Source organism: Prosopis cineraria, unplaced genomic scaffold, assembly GCF_029017545.1.
Source record: "Prosopis cineraria cultivar Desert tree isolate PC_DT_omini unplaced genomic scaffold, ASM2901754v1 PC8, whole genome shotgun sequence".
NCBI lineage: Eukaryota > Viridiplantae > Streptophyta > Magnoliopsida > Fabales > Fabaceae > Prosopis > Prosopis cineraria.
In genome coordinates this window covers 22744293-22758247 of record NW_026555339.1, presented here as the reverse complement: position 1 = coordinate 22758247, position 13955 = coordinate 22744293, and the positions used below count along the sequence as shown (strand labels likewise).

Sequence of the window (13955 nt, the reverse complement as noted above, 5' to 3'; positions counted from 1 at the left end):
AGCTCCTAAAAATAGTAGAAAAATTAATACTTTTAAAATTTCTCCTCCTAATTTTTTGTTTTTCCTATTTTCTTCCTACTTTTTTGTCCCCCCTGTTTGAAATGAGAAGAAAATAGAGAGAAGTGAAAACTATGGGAGAAAATTAGAGGAAAAGACATTTTCCACCCTTGCTTTCTGCTTTTTTCCCACAAAGATGGGGAAAAGTAAAGGAAAAACTTTGTGTTTGAAAGAAAAAGTATCTTTCTGTTCTGCTTTACTTATCTAATTTTCTCTTCTTTTTGTTATCCCAAACAAAGGGGTTAGGTTAGGGATAAATCAAAGATAATTATTGTTAATCTCATAATAACCTTGATCAGTTAGTCGTCCCAATGGTAACATGTCCAAATCGATCCAAGAATTTCCCCTTAAACCTTCAGCTCCAATCAACCCAGCCCACGCAAAATCCCTAAGAAGAAAAACAATTATTACAATTAAAGTTGCATGAATTACTTTACGAACTAATTAATAATAATATGTACATACATATATTTTTTTTATAATTTTTTAGCTAAAATGCCTGTTTATTTCTTTAATTTTATTCAATCCTTTAATCTTCGTATTGTTAGTTTTATTCACAAAAAATTCTCACATTAAACTTTTAAATATTAATAAAATATTATTAAATGTTGACATATTAAATTTAATTTCTTAAAATAATAATAATTGTCACAAAAAAAATCATTTAAAACTAATGGTTTAAAAATTAAAGGACAACTAAAAGATATTTTATGAAATTGAGACTTTATATAAAGTTATGGATTAAAGTTACATTTTAGCACTTTTTTTCTATGAGTAAACATTGTTAATATATAATAATTGAATATATATCTGACCTGGCAACATCAAAATGATCTTTCACATTTGACCATTGATCCCAAGTATTGGCAGTTACTCGAAACATGTTAACAAGTCCTTTGACTTCTAAACCCATTTCTAATGATGCTTTGTATCCAGGAGACACAGAAAGGATGATGGGATTATCAATCTCTTTCAAAATCTGGAGGATTCACAATATTATTATGGTTAATATATAATTAGTTTACACAGCTTTATTTGTTAATAATCTTGATACTAATGCACTAATGAGAGTCTCTAGATTGTAGTTTTCAGCAAACACGCAATCAAGTTTCACTGCAGAAAGAACAATCCATATTATATATTAATCAAATATATACGTTAGCTTTACTGATAAATTCTTGGATAGATCTAGTATACCACGTCATCCGATGTCCATTACATAAAAATATAACATTCATATAGTATTAAATATAAATTGATTTTGACATTAATGATAGTCGAAAAAAAAAACATGCAAGAAATTAAATAGATATTTTATTATAAAAAAATCATTAAAAATAATAACACATAATATTTTATTTAATTGCGTTGATATAATTTTATTGAATAAATCACAAATGACATAACATTAAATATCCATTCAATAATTTCTCAGCTTTACTTGCTTACTTTGCAGAAGTTTTCTATGCAATAGCATGGTTTGTGTGTACGCACACATTCCATATGTGTTGGAATTTATAAGTCACATTTTTAACCAATTCATACAACCAAGAAAATTAAGATTAGTTGATATTCTCAAAATTGCCACATCTTTTCAACAAAAAAGACCTTAATTAAATGCGATAAATTATAACGAAATGTTACTCACCTCTCTCAGTTCTTGTATCTACCATGTAGTTACTCTACAATAGTCACACCAATGGTACTATTGAAATGAATTATGAACTGCTTCATAGATTTTGTAAAATATTTATAAATAAGAACTTGAAAAGCTTTTAGAATGTAGGTTAATTAATTATAAATATAGAAATGGAGGAAATATTTCAAAAAAAATATTGCATATAATTGTCTATGTTATATAATCCCATGTAAATGTTTCAAATCAAAATGAATCAAAACATCAATGTGTTTAACATCTTCCCCGTGAGATACACATATATGTATATAAATAAAAGGCAGCAAGGATTAATTAAAACGTATCATAATAACAACGTATAATTAACCTACTGTTTTATATCAAGTAGAATTAGATAGAGATGAAGCAAGCAAAATCAATAATATTGTGTCTTTTTATAATGATATACTCCTTCTGATTCTATATATAAGTCACTTATAGTATGTTTCATTAAAATCAAAGACAACCTTAAACTTTATCAACTTTGTATAAAAATTCAGTAAGCATCCAAATTTACCTCTATTAAATATATACACACACACTTTAAAAATAAAATATTCCAGCATTGAATAACCTTTCTTGCATTTAATAGGAGCAAAAGAGTAAATATAGATAAATTATGGAGATGTCTTATAAATAGGACCAAAATAAATACTCTTTTTATCCTATAAATATATAGAACCAAAGAAGTAATATTATATGGCAGAGGGAGATGAGTAAGTACCAAAATCAACACCCCATGAGGAAAACAAGTCAAAGAGAGATCTAAGGAAGGCTTTTCCAGCTCCCGATGATGTGTTGATAAAGAAGGAACTTGGAGCATAGGGACAAAAATGATCTTTACTAACAATAATGTCTTTTGCATGCCACTCTCGACCACCTTCGTTATAAGCTTTCCCCTAACAAAATTAATAGAAATTCAGAGTGAAAACTCATGTCAACCATGGCCAGTAACATATATTATGTGGTTAAATTAGGCAATATCCCCCTAAATAATTTTTTGCAGGAGAAAAATTATCTTTCCATCAAAGACCCCTCATCTTCTTTGTTACCTATTGACATGGAATAATTGTGGGGCTTACACGGAATGACAACAATGCATTTTGATCTATTTTTGAATACTAAAAATGTCTTACATTTTAATCAAGAGAGCTAATAATCAATGATAAAAATATGGGGACCAGTTGCTCTATAAACAGAAACATAAAGGAATCCAAGAAGTTCAAATGCAAAAGAAAAAAAAAAGTTCATTTGAACTTGTAAAAAAGTGAAGTAATATGTGTGTATATATGTACCGTTGATATGTCTAAGATTGGTGAGTTTGGAGCAGAAACTGCAACTGCGCTGATCCCTCCATGAACATGAATCCCAAACTTGAGACCCAATCTATGAACTTGATCTGCAACGTCTCGAAACCCTACTCCATTGGCTGAAGAAGGCCACTTGCCTGGGTCAGGGATGACTCTTCCCCATTCATCAACGTGACTAACACCATCAATAGCCTTATGCCAATAAGCATCAACGGTAGCAATCTAAAAAAGACGGTAAAACAAGTGGAAAGCACAGATAGGTTAGAGAAAATGATAATAAAAAAAATGACAGAAAATTTAACGTGCGAAAATCCCAACATGAAAGACAAAAAATTTGTCCAATGAATAACATATTTCACTATAAAAATTGAGAATTAGGATAACTATCTTTTCTATGAGCGTGGAGAGACTATAAATATATACTTCTTTTGTCCTTATATATAAAACTTGTTATATTCCAAAATATGAAAGGTATCATAATAATTTTGAGTAATTGGACAATGTTGCTCTTGTTTTAAAAACAGGAAGAGATATTAATTGTGTATTTTACCCACCACCATAATAGTAGTTGTGACGTTTATTAGGAGCAAAACTGAAAAATTGTTAAGATTTTATAAATTTTCAAATAAATAATAAACTTTTATTACTATGGAAAATTTAGTTAAAAAAACCCTATATATAAGGACGAAAAGAGTATATATAATTGATTTTAAGCTAAGATAATATATAAAAATAATCATAAAGAATCATAGAGATTTGAGTCAAGCATAATGTAAACATAATTCAATTCTTAATTTTTGACTCAGAGTAACTCACTCAAAGGAAATTGTGTGTATATGAGAAAAGTTCAGGGATTGAAAGAAGACCATTTGAGATTCGATGATATGTGTATAAAGAAATTAAGTTCAAGAATTAAATTGATAATTAATATAATATTTAGTAACCGTAATAATAATTTATCATACCTCATATCCATAATCAAGAAGACGTGAGGAAAGTTCTTTAGCGTTCTTTAAAAATTCTTGTTCAACAATTGTCCAGCTGAATGCGTCATAGGAATTCCAGCCTCTTGGTGGGTAGATAGCATTTTCCATGGTAGTTGGACTTTGAGATGAGACACTGAAAACAATTTTTTGAGATTTAATTCTAGACATATAGAACTGTATGTGTGCATATGTATATAAAAATTAAGATAATGTTTGGATTGGTGGATTTAGATTTTGTTTAACAGCTTGTATTTCAAATTTCAAATTTAAAATTCATGTATTTAAAATTTTTTGTTTGGATAGTTTAAAAAATTTTGAATGAAGAAGAGAGATGAGTTAATATTCGAAACAAAAACAAAAAATTAAGAGTGACTAGTTTATCTCTATTTTTTAATTAATAAGAGACAAGAATGATAAATGAGAAAAGATAGGTGAAAGTTATAGAAGTACCAATAATCAAAATATGAGAAAAATGAAATGTTTGAAGTAACTTAAATTTCAAATAATTAATATGTAGATAGAATTTGAAATTACATAAAATTATAAGAAGAAATGAATTTCCACAATTTTTATTTTGTTCAAATACAAATTCACAATTTTTTGTGTATTCCTTTAATCCAAACGTACTATAAATATTTATATAAAGAGTCATACCTCGTAATGAAGAGAAAGAAGCAACAGCAAAGAGAATAGAGAAAATGCATGGTTGTGCTGCTGAAGATTTTCATTACTTGTGTGTCGTTGGCATCTGTGAAACCATGGAGACATCTTTATACACTTATTTATATTTTTATTTATGGAACATAATCTCTTTCATAATTTGAGGGCTTATTTTGAAGAGAAAAAGAGAAAGGTGTGTTGAACATGTTATCAAATTCGCAAGTTGGAAAAACTCACAAAGAGATAGATTCAATGTAGATTCATTGTGTAAAATTGTAGTTAGTTATTAGATTATATTATGGATAATACATACTCCCTTCTAATTATGTAAAAATGTAAGGCATTTTTAACCGAATCTCACTTTTCAATAAAGTAGTTACCTACTTTCTAATTAATCCTATTTTTTTATATTTACCTCTATTAAACACCTCACAATAAATATAAAATTATTATCAATAAGGGCACTTTTGAAAAGAAAAAGACAATAATTACACCTCAAAAAGCTAAAATATCTTACATTTTTTAACATCCAACTCTTTAAAAAATGCCTTATATTTTTAACAGAGGGAGTAGTTAATATGTAATATTAAAGAATATTCAAATGCAATCCAAATTGTATTTATTGAAAATGAATCTACCCATTTTTTATATTCTTATTATAGAAATGTCAATAAATTTATGCATGAATATTCATTCAACATAAAATACAATCATCCATTAGTTTTATTGACTTCTTAGTTTAAAATATTTGTCAAAATGCCACATTACATGCACCAGCACATACTACGAGGGAATCATATTCTGAACTGAAGGTGGGAAATTATCAATACAAAGAAGGGACACGTGGTAGCTTCTCCAATGTGTGAGGAACTTTTGCAATCGGTTTTGTTTTGTTTTTCCCGTAAGCTTTTGCATGGTTTTGTTATTAAAAGTTAAATACTATTTTATAATACACAGTTTTTCACTACTACAAAAATAATATTTAATAACATATATTCATAATAATAAAAAATAAAATGCTACTAATATCAAATTTAAAGAAGGAATATGGCATTTATTTTATCAAATGCCATAACTTATAAATTTTTTTATTTTATAATTATAGTAAATTCATAGAAATGGCATCTTTAAAATGAAATGCCACAGATTTATATTGATCAATGACTATGTGGCATTTCAGTATTTAAAACACCAACCTCACCTCTCTATTTTATTATAAATAATTATTTTGTTGTGTAATATTATATAATTATTTTATTATAAATATATAATAAGTATAAATAATCATATGTACAATTTTCTAATAATTTAAACCATATAGGTAGCATTTCTATTATTTAAAAACATCACCTCTCTAATTTATTAAGAAAGTTAATAACTAAATTAAAGAGGTGGTGTTTCTACAAACTTGAAATACTACCTATCTTAAAAATTAAAATTTATTAATTGATATGTATTAGTTCTTCATCTTAAGTAATTTATAAATTATATATAATCAATTTTAACATATAATTTATGTTAGTTTTAAATTTTTTTCCTTATTCAAATAAGATATATATTCTTTTCAATGTTAGAATAGTGACGTCTCTTAGTGGAGGAAACACCACCTCTATTTTCTATTAAATTATAATTTTTTATAATTAATTATTAATAGTTAATATACATAATCTTTTTATGTTTTATTTAGAGAGGTGGCATTTGTTCACTCTTAAAATGCCACCTCTTTAATTAATTATGAAATAATTAATATATTAAATATTAATTAAATAAATATTTGTATTTCTAAGTTATTATTTGTAAGCATATATATATAATAATTTGTTTAATAATTATTAGTATATAAAATATTAATCTTTATCATTATTATCTACATATATTCTTAATTAATATAAATTTAGATATTAATCATTTTATTAAATTATAATAAATTACTTTTATTAAGTTATAATTTTTTATTTATATTCAATAGATATATAATATTTTATTATCTTTAATGAGAGAGGTGGCATTTGTTGAAAAACAAAACCCACCTCTCTCTCTCAAGTATTAAAAAAGTTATATACCTAAATATTAATTAAATAAATATTTTTATTTTTAACAAGAGAGGTGGTGTTTCTAAGAAGAAAAAATGCCACAACTCTCCTTAAAATTTTTGAAAATTATTTTTACTTTTAATATTTTTATAATATACTTATATCTATTATTAAATAATATTAAAAATTAATTATAATTTTTTTTATATTTAAGGAGAGAGGTGGCATTTGTTGGCTTTTGAAATATCACCTCTCTTTTGTATTAATTAATTATTAATTTTATTTATTATTATTTATAAATATTATACATAATTGTTTTTTATTTTTTAAGAAAGAGGTGGCATTTATTTGATCTACAAACGCCACCTCTCTATCTCATTTACTAAAAAATCATATATTAAATATTAACTGAAAAATATTAAATATTTATTTAATAATTATTTTTGGATTATGTTGTATTTTGTTTGATAATAATTATTAATTAATATATGTAATTATTAATAGCAACAACTATCTTAAAATATTTATTTTATGCTATTAATTTTAATTATTTTTTTACTTTATATTTTGTTATAGTCTATAGTGCTTACTTATTAATTTAGTTTTAGTTTTCGTACCAAACTTTATTTAAAAATTTATTTTTTAATACTTTTATAATATGCATATATTTATTATCAACTAAATATTTTATATTTATCCCTTCTTATTTGTTGAAATATCTAAAACTTTTTTCAGATATATGGTTATATAATATTTTACTCAGTAATCAATGAGTTTAAATAGTACTTATTGTTACTTAAATTTTGGTTTTTTACCAAACCTTATTTAATAATTATTTATTTTTAACATTTTAATAATATACATATAACATAAATAAATTATTATAGAATAATATAAATTATTTAAATATTTTTTTACATTTAAAGAGAGAGGTGGCGTTTTTTAGCCTTTCAAATGCCACCTCTCTTTTTATTAACTAATTATTATTTTTTATTTATTAATTGTTAATAAATATATATATAACGTTTTTATTTTTGAAGAGAAAGGTAGCGTTTTTCTACCTACAAAGGCCACCTCTCTTTCTCATTTATTAAAATAATATATTTATATTAATTAAATAAATTAATTATTTATTTTAAGTAATATGTAGTATTTTTTTTTATTATTATTAAGTAATATATGTAATTATTAATAGAAATAACTATATTAAAAATTTATTTTATTTATTAATTTTAATTATTTTTATTTTTTACTACATATTTGGTTTTAGCCTATAGTGCTTATTTATTAATTTAGTTTTAGTTTTCCTACCAAACTATTTTAAAATTCATTTTTTATACTTCTATAATATACAAATATCTTTATTAACTAAATATTTATAATTATAAATTATTATTTGTACTCATATTTATTATTTTTGTTGAATAATTATTATCAAATAAAAAACATAATAATTTTATTAGTAGTTTACATTTCTTAACTAATATAAATAGTTAATACTCGTGTAATGCACGAATTTTGTACTACAACTTTTATAAATAAGTGTTTAATTTTGTAGAAATTTTTTTCAAAAAATAACTTGTAATAGACACTTTCTTTATATCATTGTATATATAGTAAGGTTGTATAATTATTGTCTTTAATATTAATATGCATGTTAGTGTTAAGAAAATGGATGGTAAAAATTAAATGCATATAGTGTGAATGGATATGATGAGAAACAGGTTAACTATCAAATTATCAAAAATTTTCATATAAACAACATTAGAAATTCTATCCATGGATCAATCACCCTCATCAAGAACTAATATTTTAAACCCTCCCTTCTTTAAACACAAGAAATAGCAAAGTATAACTGGTCATGGATGAAAAGGATAAGGTGGTACAAATTGACATAACACAGACTCTAGCCCTGGCTTTTATTAATGATCATTGCAAAGGCTAACATAATGAAAAATTACTTCCTCATAGTAAATAGTAACCTAAAATCAGATGGACACATAGCAAAACATGGTATACTACTTCTATTCCTATAGTTGGCCTAGACATTCTTAGGCCTCAATAACATATTTTTCAATTCGTAACTATAAAAGACATGTATATTTGTATAACCTCATAAACTTATCACTATTTTGCATTAAAATAATTAAGACACTTACATTTAGCCTTATTTCATGATTTGGGAGGCTTGTCATTGTAATTGAATTTAAAAAATTTATAGACTGCAAGTCATTAAGTAAATTCATATCCCAATCATCTTTCACAACATTATATGAAACCCAAGTATACAATTTTCTCTTTAGGGAGCAAGGACAGCATGTACTTATTTATGTCTTCAATCACAACCAAAGTAGGGGCTATGATAGCCTTATCTTTAAAATATAAAGAATTATAGACATTGTTAAGGAAATCTAAGATATATGTTTATCATCATGGATTATCCAAATAGTTAGTTCACATAAATAAATACAAAACACAGCTTTAACCCTATCATGTCCTTTGGTCACACACTTGAAAATAGTCAAAAAAAATATATCATGAAGAGCATTGATAGATGAATTTAAGAAGACATTCAATTGAAACACAACATAAACAAACTCCACATCATGCATGTTTATTCTTTCATTCTTTCATCTTCACGTGTTTCACTATATTCGATATAACTTTATCATCACTGCTATCCAAAGCAAATGCCATGCTATACAAATTCTTCACCTCAATTGAGTGGTTAGTTGCATGATCACCCACATTTTCACATTTGTGGAAAAATCACCACCACTTGTTTAGTTTTGAACATGTTTTTGAGCTATTGACCCTTAAATAGTGCCACCACCCATATTGCCAACCTCTAATAATACATGTGAAACATTACATCCCAATATATAACTAAAGGCTTATAAAAAGAAGAATGGATAAATGCAAATAGTAAAAGCACCGGCCAAGGTGCATAAGCAAAATAGGCTCGTTAATGTTATAAATATTAATCAAAGCTAAAAGTGTGAAATGAAATAGATAGACCCATACCATTTATTTATAATTGGTATAATATCTATGCGAGAGGACACTTTGAATTATAATAAATCAATAATATCAAATAACTAAATATTAAAATTTTAAGTTAGAAAAAGATAATAAAATACCTTTGAATTATATAAATGACATTTTGATCCCTCAAAATGCCATGATTCCCTTGAAATCTTGAGGGACTTTTCTATCATTAAGAATTAAGAAATTAATATAAATGACCAAATTTTTCTTAATTCAAACTTGCCTAATGTTGTTGAATTCTTGCGCGATTTTAAGAAGAAAATTTATGAATCTTGAAAAAAATTTGTGAACGACAATTAATATCTGAATTAAGGGTAATTTGATTATTTACATTAATTTCTTAATAACAGAAAAGTTCTTAAAAACTTCAAGAAAATTATGACATTTTGAAGGACTAAAATGTTATTTATATAATTCAAAATGATTTTATTGTCGCTTTTCCTTTAAGTTATTGTGCTAAAAATTAGAATTTAAAATTAAAGCCTGTTTTTATTAATTACCTTATGTTGACCATTCAAAATGGTTGAATATATTGATTGATATTATTAACTTATCTTACTCAAATTATCGTATTTCAAAATTTCAAATACTTCTAAAAGATATGATTAATTTTGGAAAAATTATTTTTCCAAAGATACACAACTTGAGAATTTTTTGCATATTTAATTGGCTATTTTTTTCATTGTTAACTTATCTCGGATCAATATTTGAATTTAGATCAAAATATTTACTAAGTAAATAAAATTATCAATTAAAAAAATTACCATTAAATCAATGAACATATTGTTTGATTAGCTAATATAAAAAAAACTATTTAAACATATAATATAAATAATATTATTTAATTGATATACTATATGATTAGAATCATTGTCGTTAAATTCTTGTTTTGACACCTAAAAACATATGTATTTATAGTTGTACCTCTTTCTTCTATGTTGATTTGAAGACAAACTCTAGAAGATTTTAAAAAAAATATAATGAGTACAAGTAAAATTGAAAACTTATTGTATTATCATGAGTGTAATTACCTACTTACAAGTCTAACTATTGTATGGTGATGGATGATTTTTACCTATTTGTTTTATCTCTCTCTTTACTACATAATATAATTCATATTGTATTTTATCAACCCCCATAGTCAATTTTTAAATGATTTTTCTTTTTGACTTTAAACCATAAAAAAAACCCCATATTTAGTCTCGTCCATTCATGAAAGTAATAAAAATAAGAAAAAATTGCATCCAAGTCTTACACAATAAAATTAATTATCATAAGATCCATTAATAATTAAGCTAAGGCTGTTGTGTTGTCATGGCCTTAGTTCAGTTGTTAATAAACCTTATTTTTCTTATGTAAGACTTTAACGCAATTTTTTCTAAAAATAATCCCTATTCAGTTATTTAATATTAGGGTAAAAAACATACAGTGATTTTCCTTTAAATTAGTTTTGCTTCTGGATAACACAGGAGGTTATAAATGCAATTGGATAAATTATTATTGTTCTAATTTTTTATATATTGTAAATTGTCACAAGTTGTTTTCTTTTATGTAGACCTATATATTTAAGTAGGAAATTTCAAATGCTACTCTAATTCTTAATTCTTATATGAATTTGTGCAATTAGTTTTAACATAGTAGATTTAAAAATATCATTTTTTTCAACATACTTTAAAAATGAAATGCATGGAATTAGATTTAATATAAGAATACTTAATTTTAAATATTTTATTTATAATGATTTTTTATTGACTATTTTATTTAGGATAACATATATATCACATATCTTATTTATTGACTATTAAAATTTTATTAACAAATCTCTCTCCTCACAAGTTTATGAAAATAGAAGGTAATATACCATTTAATCATAATTAGGATAATATTTATACAAAAAAAGTTTGAATTAAAATTAACAATTTTATCTAATCATTATTTATTAACTTCTCTAGCTTAAAATTTAAACCTAAAGTCTTTTTATTATTAAGTACATTATGTTGAAAATCTAAAATAACTGAATATGTCGACCGATATGATTATTAACATATCCCACTCAAATTATCTTATAAAAAAAATAGCTTACTCAAGTTACAGTTTTGTCTAAATTTTAAATACTTTTAGAAGATATGATTAATTTGGCAAAATCATTTTACCAATGATACATGACTGTGATAATGTTTTGCACCATTAACTTATCTCGTCTACATATTTAATTTTAAATCTAAATATTTTACTAATCTTAAATCCAACATTAATAATAATTATATAATACAATTATTTTTTTGAAGATAATTAGAAACATAATTTTCAAAAATTAAAAATTATTATATTATATAATAATTAAATCAAAATCAACCCTACATATTAGATTATACTATTTAAATATTTTTCAAAAAAATAATTAAATTTAAAAATAGCATATTATTAACGTTGAAACCACATAATCATATTATAGAAATAAAAAAATTCAAAATCTTAACGAAAATCTAAATTGATTCCCTAATATATTTAGATCTGAATCTTAATATTAATATTTGTAACATTTTAGTCAACTATAGTTATGTAAAATAATATTTTAGATTGATAGAGGATGATATTATTATTATTTTAGGTAATTACAATAAAATCAAAACAAATTACCTAGGGTAGTTTCTTTTAATTAATCACATAATCCTCAATCCAATTTAAAATCAATCACTAAAAAGGCACCCTAAAAAAGAAAATTGAGGAAGAGTATCAAATCTAACCCTGCCTCATTTCATCTAATTAAAAATATTGCCATTTAAATAGAAAATTTTATTTACATTATTTACATATCTTTTAAAATTTAAAATTAGAAACTATGTATCTTTTAGCTACTCTATTAATTTATATATATATATATATATATTAATATTTAAAATATTATCTTGAACTAATCCAAAAATTAATAAACAAACTGTTTTCTGAAGTAGAAAATTGCAAAGAAGAGACTCAGAACATTGAAAAGTTACTTTGGCTTGAATTTCACCCTTGCCTCATCTCATAAACAACTAAAAATACTGTCATTCAACAATGTGGATGTTTCAATTAATACGCAAGAGGAGGTTAGGTGTCTGTTACCTATTTTGCCTTCAAATTAGTCATTAGATATGACTGGAATTAGCTTCATTTGTTATACAAATGACAACACTAATCCAATGGCTTGGCCTTCTACCTCTCAAGTGATGACTTCAACATACAATAAAACTATTAACATTCTTACCCTTCTTATTATAGCAAATGGTCTAAGTTTCTTTCAAAATGATTATGTACTGTTTCATATGCTTTTCACTTTCTCCTTGCTCCTTATGACACTTAGCTAATTACATGAACATCCTTACTTAATGGAGCCTTCTTTGTCCTTCAAGTAGAGTTAATTTTGGGTGATTCTCAATCCAAAAGTTAATTGTCATCTAACCATAACATGTTTTGGTGATAGAAAATTAGTAGCTATCTATGAGCTTGTTGGGATTGAGACGCAAACTTATATTGCAATGGAATATTATTGCCATCGTGTGAACTACAATATCTCAATAAGCTTAGACATTATTCCAAAAAAAATAGATAACCAGGAAAAATACAAAATTTGAGCCAACTAAGATTTGATGCCAACCATAATGAAATTTAAAGACAGAGTTAGATTATTCAGCTGTTTAGCAAATTCATCTTTAGGCTCCTTTTATGTATGCCAATTGGAGATAGTTACCAAAGAAAAGTTACAATAGGATTGAGATTGAAATTGATAGGCAAGGGAAAATGTTGCGTAATCAACAATTGTAATGACATCAGCTTTACAGATACCAAATAGCGTGTGGATGTTGGAGTTAGATGCTTGTGGATAGGTGCGATATGTCGAACAATTTACTTGAAAAATTGGAGAAGCTAAGAAAAGTTTACAACAATGAGAAATAACTAATCAACAAATAGATAGTTTCATAAGTCACAAAAATTTAATTACCCTATAAAAAAGAGCATGAATAATACATGAATTAGTTGAAGCTGGAAGTATGGAATGAAATTGTAGCCAAACACACTTATTTATAATTGATATAATATTTTCGTTAGAGGAAATTTGAATTTAAATTGCTAATCTAATATAATCATTGGTTATCATAAATAATTATTGTGAGTAATTTTAAATTCAAAATTCAAAAAAAAAATCAAG

At 24.7% G+C, this 13955-nt stretch overlaps 1 protein-coding gene across 1 annotated transcript; it reads right to left on the bottom strand.

Annotated features, from left to right (window-relative positions):
- Positions 1-315: 315 nt before the first annotated feature.
- LOC129317474 (alpha-galactosidase-like) lies at positions 316-4136 on the bottom strand. Its single transcript, XM_054961795.1, has 6 exons — positions 4008-4136; positions 3028-3264; positions 2457-2631; positions 1112-1170; positions 873-1036; positions 316-445 (listed from the first exon to the last, which is right to left on the bottom strand). The coding sequence occupies exons 1-6, from the start codon at positions 4134-4136 to the stop codon at positions 316-318; spliced, it is 894 nt and encodes a 297-aa protein (XP_054817770.1).
- Between the last annotated feature and the right edge of the window lie 9819 nt (positions 4137-13955).

Coding starts and splice junctions, on each gene's coding strand:
- LOC129317474 (XM_054961795.1), bottom strand. CDS start 4,136: ATGGAAAATGCTATCTACCCACCAAGAGGCTGGAATTCCTATGACGCA. Junction 1,171..2,456: donor CTCATGGGGTGTTGATTTTG/GTACTTACTCAT, acceptor TTCTTTCTGCAG/TGAAACTTGATTGCGTGTTT. Junction 1,037..1,111: donor AGACTCTCATTAGTGCATTA/GTATCAAGATTA, acceptor TGAATCCTCCAG/ATTTTGAAAGAGATTGATAA.